At 42.7% G+C, this 19,526-nt stretch overlaps 1 protein-coding gene across 2 annotated transcripts in view; it reads right to left on the minus strand.

Annotated features, from left to right (window-relative positions):
* Window positions 1-761: 761 nt before the first annotated feature.
* Window positions 762-19,526, minus strand: part of RARS2 (arginyl-tRNA synthetase 2, mitochondrial) — a 29,652-nt gene continuing 10,887 nt past the window's right edge. The window contains exons 8-20 of one of the 2 annotated variants that reach the window (XM_063389622.1): window positions 18,331-18,407; window positions 16,725-16,880; window positions 15,156-15,262; window positions 14,458-14,553; window positions 12,546-12,606; window positions 9,099-9,175; window positions 7,688-7,812; window positions 6,357-6,424; window positions 6,149-6,258; window positions 5,056-5,151; window positions 3,231-3,305; window positions 2,251-2,314; window positions 762-911 (exon numbers count right to left, since the gene is read on the minus strand). In XM_063389622.1, coding sequence (XP_063245692.1) covers window positions 825-911; window positions 2,251-2,314; window positions 3,231-3,305; window positions 5,056-5,151; window positions 6,149-6,258; window positions 6,357-6,424; window positions 7,688-7,812; window positions 9,099-9,175; window positions 12,546-12,606; window positions 14,458-14,553; window positions 15,156-15,262; window positions 16,725-16,880; window positions 18,331-18,407 — 1,199 coding nt within the window. In that variant the 3' untranslated portion in view covers window positions 762-824. The remainder of the gene's footprint in view (window positions 912-2,250; window positions 2,315-3,230; window positions 3,306-5,055; window positions 5,152-6,148; window positions 6,259-6,356; window positions 6,425-7,687; window positions 7,813-9,098; window positions 9,176-12,545; window positions 12,607-14,457; window positions 14,554-15,155; window positions 15,263-16,724; window positions 16,881-18,330; window positions 18,408-19,526) is intronic. The other variant, XM_063389623.1, reaches the window with a different exon arrangement.

Consider the following 19,526-nt stretch of genomic DNA (forward strand, 5'->3'; position numbering starts at 1 on the left):
AGTTCTCACCCCGTGGGAGAAGATGGTCCCTTCTGCCTTTCGCCAACTGTTCCACCACAGTGCTGCTTCTCCTGGGAGTTGAGGCTTCCATGGTGGAGGGTGTTGCCAGGACCTGCAGGACCTCACAGGTGCTGTTCCAGCTCTCTACAGCAGCATGTGGCTCAGGGGTGCCAGCAGCACCTGCCACGTCTGCCTGTGTGCGCAGTGCGGAGGGAACACGGCGCTCCCTGTTCCCCCAGCTGGGCAGTGGCCTCTTCTCGCCAGCCAGCACGTCAGTGGGACAGAGGAAGGGCTGAGGAGCAGGGTGTGACAGCTGGCAGCTGGGCTTGGCTGAGGTTTCTGAAGGGGGAATGCAACACAACACCCAGGCCAAGGTCTCTGCAAGGCCTGAGTAACTCAGTTTGTTACAACAGACAGAGCAGCTGGAGCCATTGTGCCATTAGGCCTTGGTACACAGTGGCAACCACAGGAGCGAAGAACTTAGCTTAGGGCAGCACAGTTAACACCACTTCCTCTACCAAAAGGATGTGATATTTACATGGCAAATACACAGCAGTTCTCATTTATGGGAAACTCCAGGTAGAGCAGTGTCTTAAGTACACTGCTGCCATCAAATGCCTGAAGAAAGTGATTGTGACAGCCTTGCCCCCTGCCAATGGCTGTGCCACACCTGCTCCTCGGCAGCTGGCAGGATGGAGAACACAAACCTCCCAGCACAGATGGCGTTTCCAGCCTGCAGTACTGTGACACACAGGAGAGGATTCATGTTATTGTGGAAAAATCATTTTACTAAGAGAGATGACTTGACACTGGGTACGGCCTCGTTACATTTGAGTTACGGGTGTAATGCCAAGAAGTTTCATTCCGTTGGCTAGAACTGAGCGCGCAGCATGGAAGAGACAGAGCCGTGCCTGGAAAACAAGGAAAAAAGTAATTTTAGGGCAGTGCTACAGAATAGGGTGTGGTTCTAGGGACAGCAGTTAGACGCAGAGGTGAGAACACCGTGTGCAGCTTGTTCCTGTGCAGTCCCACTGGGACTCGGATCTACACAAAACCTGAGCACTAAGGAACACATCAGTGCTGGCAGAATTCACACCAGCTGTTGGCAGCCCATTGCACTGTCAACAGAGCGACACTTTGTCAAACAAAGGAAGGTGGAGAGGAATGTCCAGCCCAGCCCTCGGGGCAGAGCAAGCAAAAATGCCGGAACAAGAGTGCAATGACTGAAAGCTGAAAATCTTTCATGCACCACGGGCTAGCACAGCCTGAGGATACCGCTGGAATCCCTCCCCGCCCTGTGCCTGGGTGAGAGGCTGTCAAGCAACTTTGGGCTGCTTTAAAAATTTCACTCTCCCTTGTCAATGTCTTGGCTGTTACACAGCTGGCTGTCTGGGAAGGGCTCCATCACGCTTGCTCCAAAAATCAAAGTTATTAAAAGCTGTCACATTGCAAGATATTTAGAAATATTTTTATTTACAGGATAAGGAATTGAAGTTTTCCTTGAAATTTGATGCAGTCCATCTCAAAAGGCACAAATGCCTACAGTATCTAAGCTCAAAGACAGACTACAGCTCCACCAATTCCACTGAATGGTTTTTCCCCATAGCACAGTTCAACATTTAAATGTGATTTCCTAACAAAATCAAATAGGTAGTTCCTTTTGAAATAGATGAAAGAAAATAAGAGAGGCAGTGTAATTAATATATCATTTACTGAGTCATTAGGGGGTCGAACATTGCCTGGAAGATCAGTAAAAAGAATTTGCATTTATTTCGAATGGCTCAAAACAGTTGTCAGCCTCTGTGCTCTAGCTAGAAAGGCACTACCGACAACTTGGGATAGGTAGGTGGCAAGAGAGAGGAGACAAGGTTCAGCTCTCTCCTGATTCTGTATCTTCCCACATAACCACTAAAGGAAACCATCAAAAGTCAACGAGCAAGCTAAATGCTCAAATGTTTACTCTTAACACATTTAGGAGGGAAGGTGATGGGAAGGTGTTTGACTGGGTCTGGAGCAGTTGTCCCTAGGGAGTGTTTGTTGTGTTTTTGGCGGATCAAGCAGAGCAGCCCTTCCCAGAAGGCAGAGCTGCGAACAGCACTCCCTGCCTTCCCAAAGCGCTGCCGCCCAGGGAGAGCCTGCCTGTTGGCTCCTCCGCCCGCGGGCTCCGATTCCCGCAGCGATGACACGGCTGGGCCGGCAGAGCCGGGATGGACCCGCCCTCGGGCCGCCCTCCAGCCCCCTGGGCCGCACCTGTGCCACGTCGGGGGCGCTGCCTTTCACGGGAAGGGTTCTGTGTGCTACGGCTGCCAGGTGGCTGCAAGGAAACACGGGAGAACGGTGAGAAGGAGCAGGTCCCTTGACAGACAGCACTGTGGGCTACAGAAAGCAGCAGAACTGGAAGAGCCACCCACAAATCCAGCACGCCACAGGCTCATTTCCAAAAGCCTCCTCACCTGGCTGAAGGAGGGCATGGTTTTCTGCAGCCTGCGTGGTGTTGATGGCACACCCTGACAACTTAATTCTCCTAAAATAACCCCAAAATAATCTCCCCACTTCACACATATGGTCCCACTCCCTGCCCTTCATCCCCCCCAAAAACCCACAAAACAGTCTCAAGACTGCTCTGGGAAGATCCTTGAGAGCCTTCCCTATCATTCCCAAGATGCAGGATTCTTTACATTACACAGTTCTCCTTAACTTGTTAAAGCCTTCCCCATACACAGGCTCTACAGCTTCCTCCACCAAGCCTAGGCCACCATTTCATGGTGCTGTCCAAATCCCACGAGAATCAGATACACAGTATCACTTACACTAATAACAAGCTTTGTTCATGGGCTGAGATAGTGGTCAAAAGCGGTTTGGATAAAATTTCCTAGCTGAAATGTTGATATTGAGAGGATGTTATCGCCTAAAATCTGCTCCTTCAGACATCATTAGTCCAGCATGATTTTGGGATGCTGGGTTTCAGCTAAATGATTATTTTTTTCTTAAAAGTTATTATTCTTATTAAGTTCCTCAGGAGGCTCCTGGCTCCAGCCTTAGTCTCTACTATTTATTACATTATTTGCTATCCTACTTTATAGATTTCCTGCTTCGGGGAAACTGTCCCACACATTTGCATCTTCCCACTATTTTTACTCTTCAAAGCAGTGCAGATGTGAGGGCTGCAGAGCCAGCTCAGGAAGACCTGTCCTCACTGGAGACACCGCCAGTATGAGCAAACACCTCACCTCAGTGTGAGGAGGTAGCTGACAATGTGCTTGGGTTGCAGATCCTGAGAAGATCTATACAGGACCTCGTCATACCTGTGAGGGAAGGAAAGGATTGATTGGTGCTGAAGTGGTACAAGGTGTACTCAGACAGAAGGCTCATCAGACTTGCTTAAGTCAGAACAAGCACACAACCACAGCTGCAGAATTAGCAAAACTAATCTTCTGAAGCAGACCTAAGCCGTGTCATTAGCACACGACTGATTATTCCCTCCTTGCTCACTTATTATTGAAGGAGATTGCTTCTGCTCCTCATCATGCAAGCAGCTCAGAGAGGCAGGCTATAGCAGAGAACACAAGAGCTGTACTTGCGCCAGGAACATTATGTCTGGTTTTACATCTCAACACTAATTGTACATTTCTAGGAGCAAAAAGCATGTTAAATAGGAAGTCAAAATAGTCCCTTAGAGGACATTGCCTTTAGTAAATGCAGCTTAGAATTTTAAGATGAAAGGAATCTTGCAACATTAGAAAAAGACAAATACTGCAAAACAGAATTACACAGAATGGGTCAAGTTGGAAGGGACCACAGTGGGTGATCTGGTCCAACCCAAGCATCCTACATAAGTTACACAATACACTTGACTTTGTAAGACAGTATTAAACAGGGCAGTAGAGGCAGTCATGAGAGCTACGTTTTTTCTTCATGTGTTTTTCTGTCCTTTTACACAACCTGCAAGAAAGTACCAACACCTCTGGGGCTGAAGAGATTTGAAATTCAAAGTGGGGACTGGACTTCCTGATCTCTGCTCAGCTCCCAGGCCCACCCCTGCCAGCATGTCCAGGCTGAAGTGCTGTGGAATCCTCCTCACTTATAAACTACAGAACTGGGGGGCGCACCGTGGTAACGACAGCTCAGCAGTCACGTAGGAGTATAAAGAGTCCCAAGAAACAACTGACATGTTTTCTGTGAAATACAAAGGTACTGCATAAATAAGACATTTCTGGTCTTGCTGAGAGCTGGCTGGTCCTGCTGTTGCTCAAGAGAACAAAGGATGGACTGCAGGCAGACCTCTGGAGGCAATTGCAGTTAATGGCAGGGCTCTGCAGCCCACACATGCAGGTCAAAGGAGACACCTGGTGCACTGGCATGACTTTTGGAAGTCCTAATTTTAAACAGACAGCCTCAGGAAGGTCTTAGTATGGTCAAAAAAGTTAAAACTTGCTGGCACTGCAGTGTGCAATGCAGTATTTAGGAATTCTCACTAGGAATTCGGGAAGCTTCGGTCACTTCTGACTCCACCACAGGCTGCACACCATGGACAACTCCCTTGTCTCCATAGTTTAATTACACATCCATGGAATAATGAAAACAGAAACTGCTCAACTTTAAGACTGACTTAATGAAGAGCACTACTGCTATTAACAGGTACCAGTTGTGCATGTTCAGTAGCCCTGCAGGATGCTGAGCTCCCAAATGTGCAGGCACATACTCCATTTACCTCACTGCCTCTCTCTTTTCTCAGATGACAAAAACAGAACATGAGGGACCAAGCAAATCTGCAGCTAATATTTATACAGAGCTGAGCTCACTTTTGTGAAGACAAGAAATAATTAGGAGGCTCATGTACACAGAGTATGTTCCAAATACTGCTTTTTCCATCATATGGCTTCCAAAGCCACTAACATCTCAAATGTTGCAATCCACATGGCACAAAAGGCAGGTCATTGCCTCAAACAGCCATTTTGTCTTGTGATCATGCAGTCTGTGCCCTCTCAATAGATCAGTGGCATATCCAGATATGTATTTCAAGGAAATGGTATTTGGAAAGAAAACTAGACAAACCTGAGAAGATGCTGAAGAATAGAGATGGCATCTGGCTCTAGCAAGCACGCCACATTTACATCAGTTAGATCTACATTTCCATGCATCTCTTCTAAACTAAAACATAAGAATAGAAAACAAATGTTGGATGAAAACCACCTCTTAGCAATGCTGAACAAAAACCCCAGTAATCTGTGTTTTTAAGAAAACAGGGTAGGCTCTGCTCAAGCTGAATGGAACACTGAGACAGACTAGCTGACTTCAACCTAAGATTAAAAAAAAAATTAAAAAAAAGTGCTGGTCATTCAATTATCAACAGGATTAGAGATATGCATGGACAACAGGTCCAGAAGCTAACAGGACTAGGGAGGTGGTCAATCCCCCATAATGGTACGCTGGAACCACCAATACCTTACGTGACAAGGGAGTACAAGAGGAACAGACCAGACAAGGGGATTAAGCTTGCACGTTCTCCCTGAACACCATGTCCTGCTGCCACTGCCTCAGAACATCAGGCTGCTTCACACCTTTGGCCTCACCCAGGAAGGAATCTTGCATGAAAACACATAGTGAGGTCTGCTCTGGCAGTTCAGCATAATTGATAAAACTGTTCAAACTGGACTCTTCAGAAACTCTTAAAAATAATTAAACACGTCAGGTGTTTGACCTGAGACAAAAGGAAGGGATCTCCTCTTAATCTTGGCTATCAACAGTGGGAAATAACAATGTTAAAAATAATCCACTAGTTACTGTGGTAGCCAAAGCACCCAAGTTCTGTGATGTGCTATGTTTTAGAAGTGTGGGCATTTTGGCTTTTACATCAGTTCCAGTTCTAGGCAACCATTCCTCATCAGTGAGGCCAACCAGAAGCTGTTCCTTGAACTAAAAGCTACATCAACAGTTAGTTCAGATCCACGGAATCAAAGTAGAAAATTAATTTTAATTGGCCTGCTCTTCTGGGAAGTCTCAATGATTTCTATCTTAAACTCACACTTCTGCTAGAAAAGTGAACATGTGTCATATTTAAGGAGTTAGCACTACTACTTAGCAAAGCAGCAAGTTAATAAGGTTAAAATTCATGAAAGACTGTGCTGTGCAGAAATGCTCCCCTTACCTATGGAGTCTGGCATGGGTGTACTGCAAGAACACACCTGTGTCCCCCCGACTTTGGAGAGCTCGATCCCAGCTGAACTGGTAATCAGATGACAGAAGGCCCCGGAAATCCTGGAACAGTAATTGGTATCACCCAGACATGGCTCCTCATCTCCATTTGTAACTTCTCACAGACAATGCAGACACCTCGCGAGGCAGCTCAGACTCACCTGGATTATCAGTGCTGCAAGACCAACCTTCTCTGCTGTCTCCATGGGATCTTGGATCTCTTTGGTTGCTGAAGGGAAACAGAAAAACATCATTCAGTCTGCAGTACCATAATGACTCTCCTGCTCAGACCTGGAGATGCAATAAAAGAGCAGATCTTCCATAATTGTAAACTACCAATATGGAAATTGTCATGATGCATGCAGCAAAGAGTCCAGGATATAAATCTCTATTAAATGCTGAAAACAGCTGTTTCACATGGGCTTTTTCCCACTCCCCCTTGTATGTGTAGCACAGATCTTGAGGTAAGAAGGGTTCATTACAACAGACTGTACATGCTACACTGAATTCCTTTTCACAATTCTGACAGCCAAGATCAGGGAACTGCAAATTTTGTTGAAAAACTGTTGAAAAGCTCCAAGTGATACAACATGCATAAACAAAAAAAGATAAGTTGTTCCAATGGCCAATGGACCATTTGGATGTACATTTAGGGAGTATTCACACCATCCACTCTAAATATCTAAACTGACTATGCTGAGGGAATCTGAACTGGGAGAATCGCAGAATGCTTTGGGTTGGAAGGGACCTTTAAAGATCATCCAGTCCAAACCCCCTGCCACCTGCAGGGACACCACCTCCATGTCCATTTTACAAGGAAAGTCATCTGTTTTAAAAACGCTGAGGAGGCCGAGCAAGGAAGATGCCTCAATCCAGCTGACTCAGTCCAGCACCTAACTCCAGAGAGCACGAGAGGGGGCAGCATCTCACCGGGAACTGCTTGGATCTGCTCTGCATCAGGAGAAAACGATCCTGGAGCCACAGCCCGAGTGAGGCACAGGCAAACCCCCCCTTCAGCACTGCCCGGGGCACAGCAGTGACCTCCCGGGCACCCGGGAACAGCCACGAGGCTGGCTCGGTGACCAGGCAGCGCTGGCAGGCAAGCCAGGGTCGCTCTTGCCAGAGAAAATTGCCAGAGCTATAAATCTTTGGATGAAATCTGACTGATCCCTGAACTCCAGCCCCAGATCTACTACTGACTAGTTTGTGCCTCCAGAAAAAAACAATTGTTGTCCCCGAAAGGCAGGTACTTCCTTCCCAGTGCATGATGAGAACTTCACTGAATGTTAGAATTTGCAAATCTACAATTTAGGGGAGTCCACAGAGTTGCAAAGAATTATTGTAATGTTGTTTATATTATGGGAAGTACAAATAGAAAGAAAAAGGGCATATTACTGTGATTAGTGCAATACAGGGAGAAGTGAAGGGTGGAAAAGATGACACACACTGTGATCAACATCAAAAGAAACGAATAAGACCTGAAGTAGCTAACTTTTTGTGGAAGTCATGTTTTGTAACATCCTCGAGCGAACTTCATTTAAAACATCTTCCAGAAAAATTACTTCTCCTCTCCGAGTCTTCATGCCTTGAACTAGCCCAAAGGACACATGCTGGCACCTGTGTTGAGAAGCAGCAGGACCAAAATTATATTTCAATCAAGAGAAACATTTGTTTTTTCAGAGCTGGATTCTCTACGAGGAAACAGCAATAACAACTGAATAAATAACACCCCAACGTGGGAAGCTCGGTGATATAATCAGTAACTCTCGTTTCAGCAACCAAGCTCCATACTTATTATATAATGGGAAAATTATGATCAGAGTTATGATAGCCCGGTCATTTGTGTGCTCTCAGGAATCTCTTGCTACTAGCTTTAGTACAGAGGCCTCAATGCAATAATTTGCAATAAATTGAGGAGAGGCAGGATGGAGACAGATCAAATTACTGTGGCAACAGATATCTCTTAATATAATTAGAAAAGGAGTCATCATAATTCTATTGTGGCCACATTAAACTAAAAGTATAATTAATCATTGCTAATAATAAAGTATTCATTGTTTCTGCTCGTAATAATCCCAAGCATTATTCTTGATCCAGAATCTAAGGTAATTTTAGCACAATGTTAAGCACTGTGAAAGGAGGCAGGTTGGTATTCCTGAAGGCTAAAACCCTATATTTAACCACAAAAGACATGCAGTCAGGCAGAGAGGAATATGATTTAGTCTGGAGACCCATTCCTGACCTTTGCTCAGATTGCTAACAAGATTGGTAATTACAATGAATAACAGCAGGGATACACTTCCCTGCAATAGATACTTCAAGCCTGAAGCATGATTCAAACTCAGATTCTGATCTCTGCTAAAATAAAATACTTCAAGAGGTAATAATTTAATATGTGACCACACAATATCCCAGAAGCTATGCCACAAAGTCTCTTAAAAATAGTTTCCCTTTTTCACATCAGGCAGTTATGAAAGACCTGTTAAACAAGAGACAGGGTTGTTTTTCACATCCTAAACACACAGCAATGACTCCATTCACAAATAAATCAGACCAGCAGGAGTGGGCACACAGAATGAAAAGGTTGCTGGTAAGGACCTGAGGCCCACATTGCACATAAATCTGAGGGATTGTTTCTCTGTTGGACTAGTACTAGCTGGGTCCTACAGGCCAAATGTCTGCTTGGACTCTGGACTCCATTACTTGCACACCAGCATCACATCTTGTAGTTTCACCCAAAATGCCTACATGACATGTTCTGCAGCATGGTGGACACCACCATCAGGAATTTCTCCTTTAAAGAGCACTCCACTGAAATTCCAAGGTACATGTTATATACAATCTCGAGGAAAATGAAATTAACCACCAAAACCAGTATATAATTATGATTTTTAAGTACATACCTTTCTGCCCAGTCATAACCCATGAGCTTCAGTATTTGGAATAAATGTTGAAAGTGATTACTTTGGCTTTTATCTGTCTAAGGAATAGAATTTATGCATATCAGAAAACAGTACAAGTCTGATAAGGAGTAGCTTTTAACACACAAACACACAATACACCAGTAATACCAGTAAGCCACTGCAAGCAAAATTAAGACCTATGAAGACAAACAAGACTTAGAAATTGTGACAGCTGGAATCTATGGCAATAGGATTTTGAGTTATGTTAGAAAAAGAAATCACCTTCTCAGAAATTATTATTCTCAGGTCATGAAGGCAAAGACATGAAGTGAAAGGAAACCTTAATGTTCTTCAGTTTCTCATGATCTGAGAGCTGCCCATCAAACAAAACATCTCCATTTTCCTTTTAGAACCTTGCTGGTCTTGTTATGCCCCTGGGTTATATCACCCAACACCAAGGGCTTAGAAACAGAACACTTCTTTGGCTGTCTGCCTCCAGAACCCACTAGTTTCTATTGTCTCCAGCATGATTTGTACTTTTATGTCATAAGGCAGGTGTACATAATTTTAAAAAAATGCCTAAATGATCACAATTTCATAACAATGATGCATCTTGTGCTCTCTTCCACTTTCAGTAACACTCTCGTACAAACTGAAGTTGTTTCTGACTGTATGTTATGTCTAAACAATCTTCGTATGTGTTTCTACCTACAGCTGTTGCTATGAGGTTCATTTTCCTACCTAGTTGTTTTGCCTGCCTCGCTCAGACTCCTTTTTATCCCTCCTTAAAACACAGTGCAGAGATAAGCAAATAATCACTATTTCCTCATTTGTTTGGTGTTCTGGGACAAGGGGTGAAACGATTATCTTGTGTTCCTTCTCAGCTCTACCACTGTATCAAGCACCTGCCTCCTCTCCTGTTGGGAATCGCCTCTCCCTGCTGACCCACAAGCAAGGCTGATAAATGGACAGCAGTGGCTGGTGCTTCAAACAAGGCCTTCCAAGTCCTTTTCCATGCACCTTGAAGATGAGGTGCATCTCTGCACAAAGCCAGACCTCTTTCATGAAGTGGCTGGCTTTAAGGTAGAAGTCTGCAGTCTGACAGCATGGATTTATTTAATTCTCCATATGTAAAAGCATTTTCATCTCCTTCTTGAGTGCAACATCCAGTGGAATCTTAGTACCTCTTTAACAAACACGCTGCACATTTTAAAGTGTTTTGAATATTTTGTTCATACCACTGCCTTTTAATGACATAAGTAGGATTTTTTAAAAACTTAAATTGGTTAAAGCACTGATTTACAGCATTACAAGTAGTAAACCAATTTAATGTTCTTTTAATGTTGATCTGATGAAAATAAGACAATCTTATGAAATGAGACTCTAGAGTCTCTAAATAATTTTCTTTTGAAGAGACTAAGATTCTGAAATATATTTGTATTTAATTATTAAAGACTTAAATCATTAGCATTCTCATTTAATCCCATGAAGTCCTCCTGCCTCTGGTAACAGAGTAAAGTCCTAACTCACTACAAAGCAGTGCCACAAAACAGCAGCAAAGCTCAGCAAGGCTGGCAGATCCCTCACCAGGCTGTCTGTCCACAAGAGTCTCCTTGGAGTTTGTTTCACTCTTTTATTTTATGACCTACTTTCTCAGCCTTCAGAAAGTCAGAAATTACAAAAATACTAACCATATCCTCTGAAACCCATACAACCTGAGCAAGGCTGGGAGGACAGGACAGGCTAATCTGTCACTTCCCACTTGAATGACACACTGGCTATGATGGACACATCAGTCACATCCCAATCTGGCTGTGCTGTGCATCTCCTTGGACTTGAAGGAGACCAGGGAGGCCCAGGCAAGGAATTAAGCAGTGACTGGAGCTCAGCTACAGCAGCAGTCTGCTTAAGACTCTTACTCCTATGCTTGCTCGCTGAAAGTTCAGCTGACATCCTGATTTGGGCAAAGTGGACACCAAACTACTCTTTTTTCTAATTGTTCCTTCTCCCCTGGTCCCTGCTACCTCCTGGTATATGAAAGACAAAAAACTGCCCCCACATGAACTAGACAGGAAACACCCTGAACATCTGATGCCTTGCACTTTCCCAGCCACACTGCCTTGTGATGCCAATGCATTCACTGTTCCAGCCAGCAGGGGCAGAAAAACTCCCACCAAAACCAAGCAATTTCCCCCCAGAATAACCACAAAGTCCCTGCTCTCTGACAGCATGTGAGAATGGCAAGCTACAGGAACCTTCCTGAAGACTGAAGCTAAAAGGAGGAATGTGGTTTAACTAGAAGCTGCACTTTAAACTGTGTATTTAATGTTTTGCTTACTCATCTCTCTCCCTGCATCTCGTTACGTGTCACATTATACTGACTTTTGAAAAAGCTGTACAGAGAAGGCACATGGACATTATATCAAGCATGACCACATACAGATTTTTTCCACATGTCACTAATTCAGGACTTCATATAAAAGAACATGGCTTTCGTATTTTTTTTCAAAATCTGAGAAAAATATTTAAAAGCATCACTGAAATCTCCTTGCTAATATGAGATCAAAAAACAGTTTCAGACAAGTAAGGAGACAGTCCTACTATTCATATCCACTACTGATACTGCTAGAATTGTGAAAAAATAAAATAATGAAACCAATAGATAAAAAAAGATTCCCTGTCTACAACTGCTTCATTCAGATTGATTAAATAGTACTTTATGTGCAGTTTCTACAGAATGAAACTAAGGCATTGTTCAAAGCCATAAAAATGTATATTTCAGATAAGATATCAGGATTTCAGAATAGACTTAGATTCATTTTAGACCGTCAATTTCTAAATTAACATCTTAAAACCCTTTATAATACTAACAGCTTTTTCTGGTTTAATTATTAATGACAACATTTATACAGAAAATAAAATGTCAAATCAAGTAAGAGTTCCTTTCAAACTAATTGCAATGAATTTTCATAGTAGAGAATAACTCCAGAGCTAATTTTCACAAAATCATAGAAAGGTTTGGGTTGGAAGGGACCTTAGATCATCTTGTTCCAACCCCCCTGCCATGGGCAGGGACATCTTCCACTGGACCAGGTTGCTCGGAGCATCATCCAACCTGGCCTGAACACTTCCAGGGATGAGGCATCCACAGCTTCTCTGGGCAACCTGTTCCTGTGCCTCAGCACCCTCACAGTGACAAATTTTTTCCTAATATCTAATATAAAATTACTCTCTTTCAGTGTAAAGGTATTTTTCAACCATTCTGGGGTTCATGCACTGAAACAAAACAAAGAAATACTGCCACACAGAGGCACAGCTGCTGGGGAGTAAGGGCATCCATTTTACTGCCAAAAATACTGTGTGTCAAAGTTGTATTGAAAGCCAGGGGCCCCTGGGTTACTGGAGAGAGTCAGCACAAAAGTGTGTGCTGAATCTAGAATTACTTACCACATAAATCATGGTGTCCCAGCTGTGCTTATTCATTCTGTCTATAGCAGCTGCAAGATCTCTGAAAGAGATAACGAGAAACTATTTGGACTTTCACCCAAACATACCTCACTACTTGTCCCTTAGAAAAACAACCTGCATTTTATGGAGGGGAGAGGACTTCCTGAACAGAACGATCCATGTATGCCTTACACATGAAAAAAGGACGTGTATACTTTGCTGATGACACGTCTGAAAAGGTTTTTTTAAACCACTGCCTATGGAAATTACTGAGGAAACAGTTCTTTGGTGCAGAATAAGTCCAGTGTCTGTCTGTCTGTCTGCTGGGACCTGAGAGAAACAACCCTTTCCTGGAAAACTAACCCTGTGTTCAGCCTTAGCTTAAATGGTACAAAGCTCATCTCCACACAGAGGACTGTCACAGGAGAACCATCAGCTTTGTACTCCAGCCTGAAAAAAGCATTTGCTACTGCACAAGACTTGTTATGGGATGCTTAGGGCAGGAACCAAAGATAAGAAAAGAGAAGGAGATGATAACAGGGGTGGGTGGCTTTTAAGTCGATTTCTGGTTATATGTTTGCCTAGTTGTGTCCTGTCTTCCCAAGCAACTCCATTTCAAACTCTGCTGGGGTGAGGGGGCTCTCTCCTCTGTGTGCACATGCATTTGGAGTGTCAGGAGCTGGAGCTGGGGGCTGCAGCTCATGGAGGCCATGCATCTGTGGTGCCAGACACTGAGGGCACTGGGCACACTGGTAACAGCTGGGGAGTGACCAGGGCTCACACGGTGTCTCTGCTGCCAGCAGCTGCCATGAGGGCACACATCCTCAGGGACTGACAGCAAATATCCAGCTGAACAGCCAAGCAAGCAGGCCAAGTGTCCTGGGGAGTCTCCAGATGTGCCTGCAGAGACGAGGCACCCAGAGCAGTCTGTACTGCTGGCAGTACAGGAGTATCCAGGGAAACTCCTAAAGAGACCACAGGGGCCCCAGCTCCTGGAGGGATACACAGTGCACACACAACACGTATGTAAATTACCTAAATTATTAAATAATACACCTATCACATACATAACACAAGTAGCTATATCACATACACATATGTATCTATACAGGTACACACACATATGTCTATTTCTTCACAGGAATAGATACTCATCCTCATTACCCAGAGGAGAACAAAATGCCAGCTGTGCTGAGTGGTTTTGGCCTTGTGTGTGGCCTGTTGAGCTCAGGTGCTCACACTTACTCCTGGCTGACCTGTGGGCATGGAGCTGTGGCATCCTTCTCTCTATTTAGCTACAGGATTCAGCAGCTCCCCAATGTACAGGATTAACTGTAGCATCTCTCTAATACCCTTGCCCTGAAAAGCTGTACAGAATTTATTTACCCTGAGGGCTAGATACTAGATTTATTTACATTCCTGGCACAAAGAAACTGTTAAGGCTTCCACATTAAAATACCCAAGAGGAATTCTAGGATACTGATGAGATGGCTAGAAAACAGCAATAAAATTGATGTTACAGTGCTGGTGGTCCACTGAGTCAATGAAGACATGGCTGAACAAGCAGTTTTTTCCTGTATCACATCATCAGTAAACATTTTAAGCAAAGGTCTTTCTAAAACCTTTATTATTTGGCTATTATTTATTAGATCCAGAGATTACAGCTTTGTTTTCCAAATTAGTAGCTGGAGAAAGTATGATTTATGCAGAGAAGAGATTTACTAACATTACTTAGGGGGAGGAAAAGTATTTAAAATCCATTTTCATCCCATCATAGTTACGTTGCTAGTTTTACTTACAACTATCCTAGAAATAAAAAGCTTCAAAATCCACACCATCAAGTATAAATGTGCTCATGTTCAAAAGTTCCCTGGCAAAATGACTGGCAATGAACACAGATGGGCTTACTTGCCTTGTTATATAAAGAGATGTCCCGTCACTGCGCATGACGGTGGAAAACGTTGAGAGGTCTTTCTTCTCTGAAAGATCCACAATTCCTGTCCCTTTTCTGTAAGTTGAGGGAAAATACTGATGTCACTGCAAGCTATTACACAGATAAGTTCAGGCGAGACCGAGGTCAGAGCCAAAACCAAGGCCTCTTGCCTCAAACCCCCTTCCCTCTAGACAGTTTCATTCTTTTTCTTTGACTGTCTCCTTTAAGTCTTTCTGAAGACTGCTTCTGTAAGTTTGCTGTCACCACTGCTGATGCCAGGGAGCAGCCTGTTCACATTCTGGTGCATTCCATGGTTACAGCTCCCATCCCAGTTCAGCCAGGCACCTCGTTCATCAGGGCAAGGATCTCACCTAATTCTGCTCATTAAATGGCACACACAGGTGCCAAAGTAATCAACAGCCTAAAACACCACTAGGAGTCACTGTCATCCACCCAGCTTGTCAAGGCCAAGCTTGTGTGCTAGTCACAGAAAAGGAAAATGTAAAATATAGCTGTGACTGCACAAATCCTGATGGTCTTCTATTAGAACAGCTACCAAAACCACGTAAGGAAAACTCTTCTGCTCAGATTATGTACAAACCTCAATCATCTTATCTTGTGTGAAGTGCAACTGAGATGTTAAATAAACTACAGCAAGAGACTGAATGAATTCATACATTGTTTTCTGAAGGAGTCCCTTATCTTCCAACATCTTCAGAACTTCCTGGGCCTTCTCTTGGTAAAATGATTCTCCAGAATATTCATCAAAGTACACTCCTAGACGCTGAAATGTTACAAGAATATCAAAGAAGGGTAAGATCATTAAGATCAAGGCTAACCATTTTTCTTCAAATTATGTCAGATGATAGGTCACAGATCAGATACAGTGCAAAGATTAATGCTATTCCAGGAAATGTCACTTCATTGTTAAAAGGAAAGGATGCTTGGATTTTGATTTAATCAATTTCTGCATTAGAATGAATCTCTCCCTGAGGTGAATATGGTGTTGGATGCAACATTCATGAGAAATCAGGCATAAACTGGTTAGAGCAATTCACACACAAATTCTGAGGCAGGTCTCTTACCAGTGGGCTGCAGAGGAGCTACCTGGACAGGAAACCAACCCTATTTTAAAAGGATGCCAAAAGGAATTTTGAAAAGTAAAAGCTGCTCACAAACATTGCTGAGCATACAGAAATCATCATTACTGTGAAGGCTGAGGGTACACTCAGAAGAGACAAGATGACCTTAACTGTCAAACCTGGTCAGTCCATCAGTTCAATACTTTCTAGTTTAGATGAAATTGGGAGAGAAAGATCTAGCTGTACCAGTCATCATGTGATCAACGATGGCTGACCTCCAAGATGCAGCTGCACACATAGCCCAGCACCTAATGACCCTCAGAGGTCAGCTTTCCACAACAATTATCAACTCTCTCACTCAGGAGATCCTAACTTAGGAGTACTTTCTTGGCTCCAGTGGTATGTTCCAGGGAAGAAGTTAAAGCAAAGCCAGGTTATCTGGATTATAAACTGTTTCCCAAATTTTTAAGATTAATTTTTCAGTCAGTGGCACAAACGTGTCTCATGAAACAGCAGACACTGGCTCCACTCGTGAGATCCCAGTGTGCAACACTGTATGGCTGAGTATCAGCTCAACTGCACCTGCAGGGAACTCCTGCTGCTATCATCTCTTACACCCAATTTAATATGCAACATTATAACATTAGATCAGAAATGTGAAAACACTTCTTGTCTAATAAAATTTATTACATGGAAACTTAAATTTGGTGGGTTGTTGCTGACTTCAAACATAAAGCAAACTGAACTTTGTATTTATCCAGCACTGATTTGCCTTGCTGCTTAGCACCACACTTTGAGCTTCAGGACTTCTGAGAAGGGAGAATCAGTCTAAAGGCCGATTACCTGGACACCATTAAATAAAATATATCCAGCATGTCAGCAACTGAAGTGACAGCCTGCCTGGATGAGAAATCAACTACTGTGCTTTTTCCATGCAGAATGAGGCTCGAATACTGAGCAAGAGCTTCCCCACAACATTCTAAAGTTTATGGGAAAGGCAATGAATTGATAACACTAGAGCAATCTCTGACCCCAAGTGAGTCTGCTTGGCAGTCTCCCAGATGAAAAGGTGCTGTGCACTGTCAATTATGTTGATGAAGCAACAGAGAAAAGAGACCATTCTACCAGCAACACAGAAAAAAAAAACATTTGGATGATTTGTACCTTATAAATCCGGATGTATTCCTCAATACTGAGGTCTCTAAATTGCTTCCAAATTGACAATGTCTGCTCATCATGTTCCTCCAGTTTTCTAAAGAAATCCTTAGCCAGCTTTTTTGTGTTTTCATCTTCTGCTGCTTTGTTAATCTGCACATACACCTAAAATATGATACTGAAAATGTTGAGGTAGTATAATCATCTCCTCCAATAAAAACAGTTCTACAAGAACAAGACAAATACATTTAAAGATGACATTTTTAACATCAAAACTTTAAAAGACTTGTTAAAGCAACACATTCCCCATTCAAAGAAATAATGAATAGCCCAAAGCCCAACAGGAAAAAATACAGCTTATCTTGAAAGAAGACTAATGCCCTAATTCCTTACTGCTGTCACTCTCACCCTCTTCATAACCTTGAAACAACTGCAGCAGCAAAATATGGAAGAACTAATTTATGCATGGAAGGGAGCCTATCATGGACTTTTAAACTGCAGACGTGTCTTCAGAGGACCACAAAATTGACATTTATGGCAACTGTACTGCCTAAAATTGAGACAGCAGTTGAAGCAGAAAAATCCTTGATAGACTCGGTATTTTACAAGCTTATATTCATAGGAAAGATTGATTTCACACACCAGCAGAAAAAGCACCACTTTGAAACACGTCTCACTTTTTGATACAACCAGGCATACAGCTGAACACTTAAAAATTGGGAATAACTGAGAAATTAATTTGGTCTCAAACAACCACTGTTTTAGAATCTTTTGCATCTTGACTAAATACTGTTCTCTGCACTTAAAGGCAATCTTTTTTAAGGTCATAAAGTCTACATGCTACTGCAATAGCTGGTATTTTGAAGCTTTAGTGCAAAATTCAAATATAAAAAATTTAAATTCTAAGAGTGGACTGAAGTTATAAACAAAAATGAAGAAATACACAATGATACACAACCCCAAAAATATGACTGCTTCTTGTTTTCTCTTTAAATCAGTCCTACAGCTCTAAAACACCTCAGTGTTGAGAATCTATCAATTTAAATCTGCAGGGCTTGGGGATGAGGGAAGAAGTGAACAAAGTTTACCTGTGTCAAAGAAGCTGGCAAGCTCAGAAGGAGCTACCCTGCCACATAAACAACCTGACTCACGTGCATTCAGCTGCTGAGTATCCAAGAATTCACACAGATTTACACAGAACAGCTCTGCTGTGGCACACTGCCTGAACCCAGCATCAGCCACAGCTCCCACACCCAGCTCCAGGGTGAAGCACAGCTCAGCTCTGCGGTGAGGAAACACCTGAGAGTGCCACACAAGAAGCCTGACTGGCAAAGCCCCATTCCCACGTGGCATCCACGAGGATGAGGGGTTGAACACCGGCCATCCAGGAATATTGCCCACCTCTCCTTGTGGTCACTGGGTCTGTGCAGGTAAGTACAGAAATCCCTCGTGTGTATTGTGTCTGGATCACACCCAGCCCTTGCCAGGACCAGAAGATCAACAAAAAAGTAAATACTAACTCAGATGGGATCAGGCATATTTGAAGGGAGCAAGCCAACAAACCACAACCTCTTTAATACTGGAAAGAAATCTAGCTGGTCTTCTCTGAACTTACCTCAAAAAGGTGTTGCAAAGGACTGGATTTTAGCTTTTCTTTGTTGCCAAAGGATTGGAAGCCAACACCCAATAAACCTCGAATAACAATTGCATACAGAATTAGACAACAGACCAGAGTATATTGATAGGTTATTTTTCTAAGTCTAGTCTTAACATTGTAACACTTTCAAACAATATAATGGTGTATGCTACAAAAAGAGAATCAAAAGCCTAATCTATTATACCACTGCATAAATATCACCCCCGACCCCAAAATATAATAGCTAGAAAATAGTAAGAAATACTATGCTGATTTCTCAATTGCTCATGAAAGGAATTTGTGTTTCTAGACTTGTATAGAAAATTATCTTTCACACAATAACAAGATGTAAATGAGAAGCCACACACTGGAAACTGTCCAGCAACAGAACATGCTCAATAGTCCTTGTTTTGTTTCCTCCTTTATTAGTATTATCATTTTAAGGACAATAAGAACTTAGATACAACACAGGATTCCTCATAACACTCATGCAATGTTTTCAAGAGAATTTTTTGCTGCCTGCTTACAATATGCAGCTTTTTTTGAGCATCTATTTTGGCTTCAGAACTTTTCAAAAGCCATCTAAAAGGGAAAGAAATCCAAATCCCAATCTTTTTGTCTAAATGAAAAGACCCCATTAACTTCTTCAGTAATGCAGCAATATTAACCTGTCAGTCTCTTAGATTATCTGACTTTAAGGCCAGCTTATTCCTCTGAGCTGACAAGGACCAAGACTGATGTGGGAATAGGTATGCAGGCATCCCTTTGGAAAACTCTCTGCAATGAAACAAACAGCAGTGTCTCAAGAACTTCCCTCTTAGAAACACTGAGTACAGAAAGAGGTATGGCGGACTTTAACAAGAACAGATTAGGTTTTAGGAAATAAAATTAATCCTATTGAAAGGGAATTTAGTTAAGGACAACTTGTTCTATGAGCAATCAGAGCTGGGTTTCCTAATGATCTCTCTTAGATATTAGTGTACCTAAACATTCCAGTATTCTGCTGACTTCACACTCCAATCTCCAGCACAACTGTCAGTCTTTATTCAACCCAAACATATCCTTCTGTCTTTCCCATAATATCCCCAGACCTTGTTACAGTCACCAGTTAATGGCAAGATGCAGCACATGCTGGAACTGATTCTGACTCAGAGGTGCTGACTGGTGAACAGGCA

The sequence above is a fragment of the Prinia subflava genome, chromosome 2 (genome assembly GCF_021018805.1).
Source record: "Prinia subflava isolate CZ2003 ecotype Zambia chromosome 2, Cam_Psub_1.2, whole genome shotgun sequence".
Classification (NCBI taxonomy): domain Eukaryota; kingdom Metazoa; phylum Chordata; class Aves; order Passeriformes; family Cisticolidae; genus Prinia; species Prinia subflava.